We start from the raw sequence: 5,010 nt of genomic DNA on the forward strand, positions 1-5,010 counted from the left end.
TGTTTCTCCTGTAATTAGTCGATCTGTTTGTGAAATATTACTGTTTCTCCTGTAATTAGTCGATCTGTTTGTGAAATATTACTGTTTCTCCTGTAATTAGTCGATCTATGTTTGAAGTATTACTGTTTCTCCTGTAATTAGTCGATCTATGTTTGAAATATTACTGTTTCTCCTATAATTAGTCGATCTGTTTGTGAAATATTACTGTTTCTCCTATAATTAGTCGATCTGTGTTTGAAATATTACTGTTTCTCCTGTAATTAGTCGATCTGTTTGTGAAATATTACTGTTTCTCCTGTAATTAGTCGATCTGTGTTTGAAATATCACTGTTTCTCCTGTAATTAGTCGATCTGTTTGTGAAATATTACTGTTTCTCCTGTAATTAGTCGATCTGTTTGTGAAATATTACTTTCTCCTGTAATTAGTCGATCTGTTTGTGAAATATTACTGTTTCTCCTGTAATTAGTCGATCTGTTTGTGAAATATTACTGTTTCTCCTGTAGTTAGTCGATCTGTTTTTGAAATATTACTGTTTCTCCTGTAATTAGTTGATCTGTGTTTGAAATATTACTTTCTCCTGTAATTAGTCGATCTGTTTGTGAAATATTACTGTTTCTCCTGTAATTAGTCGATCTGTTTGTGAAATATTACTGTTTCTCCTGTAATTAGTCGATCTGTTTGTGAAATCTTCCTACTGGATATGAGTCATTAACTTAAATTTGAAAATTACAACATTCGTTGATAAATTATAGCTGTATTCTTGATTTTTGAAAATAAACTTTTGTACTTAGGGACGTAATTAATAACATTTCTATTATATATTGCACTAAGAAAAATAACTAATAACTTTTATAATAATATCTATAAGTTGTACTAAATATTAATTAGTAACATATATATAATTATCTCTTACAAAGAAGAATAATTAATAGTAATTAACTAGTAGATAGATATTAATGAAGTTATGTATCCAGTGCCCAATTAAGAATTAAATTGTTTTAAATGTAATTATGGTCCCTTGTTAAATGGAATAACTTGCGATGGTGCTGCCCTCTACAATTGACTGTAGATAGTCCGCGTCTAGTTCATTGTGTAAATATTTCTGAGTGATATCAAAAGTCTTCAAACAATCTTATTAGATCTTCACACAGAAACGAAATGTACGCGAACAACTTATCCAAACACAGATACCCGCTGAATGAAACGCCCCTTTATCTGTTTCCTGGCGCGTTTCAACCGATAGCTTTAAAACCGAATTACCCTAATAACACGTTTTATTGAGCGCTCTCTGTGTTTTCGTAGCCAATATCGTTGGAACTGTAAATAGTAACGCCTTTCTCGAAACGAACTGTGTAATTACCGACGGCCTGATAAAACTACTCGCGTTCAAAAGTGGACAAAGCGCCGTACGAATAGTTCTTCCCTCCGTGTGTTGTTTCTGCGATAGGCGTAGACCAACTTGTGGAAATGATTTAGTGTTACGATTAAACTCGGACAGAGCAGCATTCTTCGTAATTATAATTCAGTAGATAAAAACTGAAAAAGGAAAATTAGGGTAATAAGTCGATTATCCAATTCAAATTCTGTAAAGTAGTTATTATTAATTATTTATTCAAAGCTTTCCATTAAAAAAAAGTCATAACAAGTTAGTGCTACAACTGATAATTCAAACCGATCCTTTCTCGTGTGTGCTGGCAAGTTTAGGGTTAATGACCTCTCTCATAATAATAACATAGACAGTCGTTTCAGGTTAGTGATTTTAGGAGTACATTATTCGTGTATGTTAGTTGTGAAATGTGTGATTTTTGATTGTCTGCTAATCTTAGTATCGAATATTTAAAGATTTTGTAATCTTTTGTTTCGGTGTCGATATTTTGGAAGTTTTCAACGGGAATGGAGCGGTTATTACTCTCGACGTTTAAACGTATATAAAGACCCCTGGTGGATTAGTTCACCCATCCTTCTTGAAAACTTTATTTCTAATCAGTATTATGTGGGTAAGGGGGTGGGGGTGGGGATATTTTTGAAGTTTTCAACGGGAATGGAGCGGTTATTACTCTCGACGTTTAAACGTTTATAAAGACCCCTGGTGGATTAGTTCACCCATCCTTCTTGAAAACTTTATTTCTAATCAGTATTATGTGGGTAAGGGGGTGGGGGCATCCTTAATTAGACAAAATGTAAATATTGTTCTCTGATTTATTCGCGTGGGAGTTCTCTTAAGCCTGATTCCTAAAACTAGCAGTGCTACTACTGAGCAGTGAAACCTTTAAATATCCAACTGATAGATTTCTCGTAGAGTGCGCTTGCGCATAACGCCGATGTGACTAGCACTTAAACACTATGACTTTAGCTGGAAACAAATTATAGCTATGAATGTGTTATGTGACTCCCTGACTGACTATAATTGTGAATAAAATGTCAAAGGAGAAAGAGCAAAACTTAAAGGAAATTTACTATAGGGGAGAGGGACATTCCCCCACAGTTGACAACACTGTTGCTGATATCATATATAGGATTTTTAGTTTCAACCAGTTAAGAATCTTTTCTGATATCGAATATAAAATATTCATGTAGTTACATATGCTTGATATTTCAATGAATATTGTGATGTGTAGAAAATAGGTTTTAGTTTTGTTTTTATGTTTATATCAGCTTTTCATGGGTTCTAATAGTGATCATTGACTCAGTCCGATATACCTTCACAAGCTTATAATCTAGTTATCTTCTCTGTTAGTTCCACCAGTTAAATTATCAAAAAGTTTCCTAGATGTTCTCGTCTTCATCTTCGTCACAGAGTTTTTATCTGTAACCTGCAATATTTTCTTCAAGTGTTAGCTTACGAATTCTTTGTTATTTTTTTTCCATTGGTTCTAGTTTCACGGTTTAATTTTTACATATTTAGATTGGCTGTAACAGTACAGTTTTATTTTTACATGTAGGTTCTTAGGGTTGCAGGCACTGAATATTGTCAAAAACCCTCAAGTCTACTTGTTAGGCACTCAGCCGTTGTGTAGTCAACTAACTGGACTGTCCAAAGGTCAGTTTAAACTCTGCTTGCTCTACTACGACCACATTCCCTACGTAGCCAGAGGAGCCAACTTAGCCATCAGCGAGTGTCATTTCCAGTTCCGGAATAGAAGGTGGAACTGTTCAAATGTAGCAAACACGTTCGACAAAGTTATCCAAATAGGTAAGTGTTAGTAATTTAATGTTCTATATAATAGGTAAGTGTTAGTAATTTAATGTTCTATATAATAGGTAAGTGTTAGTAATTTAATGTTCTATATAATAGGTAAGTGTTAGTCATTTAGTGTTCTATATAATAGGTAAGTGTTAGTAATTTAGTTGTTCTATATAATAGGTAAGTGTTAGTAATTTAATGTTCTATATAACCAATTTCAACAACTGATTTTTATTTCATGCTGTAATAGCCAGTTGATGGCAGTCAGTAAAATACCAATGCTTAGGCTAATCTGACTACTACAGAGTGAAGTTAGCTCAAAGTTAGTACATTATAGACAAGTTTAGGCTAATCTGACTACTACAGAGTGAAGTTAGCTCAAAGTTAGTACATTATAGACAAGTTTAGGCTAATCTGACTACTACAGAGTGAAGTTAGCTCAAAGTTAGTACATTCATAGACAAGTTTAGGCTAATCTGACTACTACAGAGTGAAGTTAGCTCAAAGTTAGTACATTATAGACAAGTTTAGGCTAATCTGACTACTACAGAGTGAAGTTAGCTCAAAGTTAGTACATTATAGACAAGTTTAGGATAATCTGACTACTACAGAGTGAAGTTAGCTCAAAGTTAGTACATCATAGACAAGTTTAGGCTAATCTGATTACTACAGAGTGAAGTTAGCTCAAAGTTAGTACATTATAGAGAAGTTTAGGATAATCTGACTACTACATAGTGAAGTTAGCTCAAAGTTAGTACTTCATAGACAAGTATAGGCTAATCTGACTATACAGAGTGAAGTTAGCTCAAAGTTAGTACATTATAGACAAGTTTTAAGTGAATGTTACAGCATAAAGTTCTCTTTGATTCCTATCTGGAAACAAGTTTGGACTTGATATTTTTATCTCAAATTCCTCCCGAAATTTGGCATTGTTACGTATTGAGAATTTGAAATAACCCAAAGCCGCGTTAAATAATTTAACTTTTAATAGTTGAACTGTACTCTAGATTTAGTGTTTAGAAATATGCCAATATTTCATTTAATTTACGCTATTTGTCAACAAGCTTGATTCACACCGTTTTTGTTTTTGATACAAATACGTTTTAATATATATATACAACAGTATAATTTACAATGGCAACTATTACGATTAGTTATTACAAACAAAGTTTCATAAACAGAAATTTCACTAACTTACAAATAACCTAAAATCGGCTTCCTAGTTCAGAGTCTCCTTGATATCCAGCGAGTTAACTTGAAGTCAATTTACGTACAATTATCGGGAAGCTAGCTAGCTTTGTCAGACACTGAATTGTTGGACCGTCGAAGTAAGATAATATTTTCATAAGACCACTAATTTCCGATGAGAAACCAGCAATATTTTTGGAAAGATACTAACGTTTGATGAGAATTCACTGACGTTCGAAATTTATAGCTGTTCCTGGCCAAATGTGGTATGTTTTCCGGTTGGTAGGGGTTAGCAAAATCACGGCTTATCGCGTACACACGGTTATAACAGTTTCCTAGCAGACTTGTATATTAGCCCTCTTCTCTGTTCTCTGTTGTTTTTTGGCGCATTGCCCTGCTGTTTTTATAGGCGAGACACATTTTCTAGAAACTTCTGATAATACCGGTTACAGAAGTGGATATATTGTTGATTCTTGTGTTCACAAATATTCTACAATCTTGGAGATTTGGCGGGAGTTTCGCCATACGTAACTAACACAGTAAGCTATACACGTCCTCAAATATAAACTTATTTAAAATAAACATTGACATTAAGATAAATATATAACAAATTCATTATCCACAACACATATCTGAT

The 5,010-nt window shown here is 33.4% G+C and overlaps 1 protein-coding gene across 1 annotated transcript in view; it reads left to right on the forward strand.

The window, feature by feature from the left end:
• LOC106476166 (protein Wnt-5b-like) overlaps positions 1-5,010 on the forward strand; it is a gene marked incomplete at its 3' end in the record, with an annotated part of 17,560 nt that overhangs the window by 9,324 nt on the left and 3,226 nt on the right. The window contains exon 2 of the mRNA XM_013936832.2: positions 2,944-3,194. Within this exon, the coding sequence (XP_013792286.2) occupies positions 2,944-3,194 (251 nt within the window). The remainder of the gene's footprint in view (positions 1-2,943; positions 3,195-5,010) is intronic.

The sequence above is a fragment of the Limulus polyphemus genome, unplaced genomic scaffold, assembly GCF_000517525.1.
Source record: "Limulus polyphemus unplaced genomic scaffold, Limulus_polyphemus-2.1.2 Scaffold9949, whole genome shotgun sequence".
In the NCBI taxonomy this organism is placed as follows: Eukaryota; Metazoa; Arthropoda; class Merostomata; order Xiphosura; family Limulidae; genus Limulus; species Limulus polyphemus.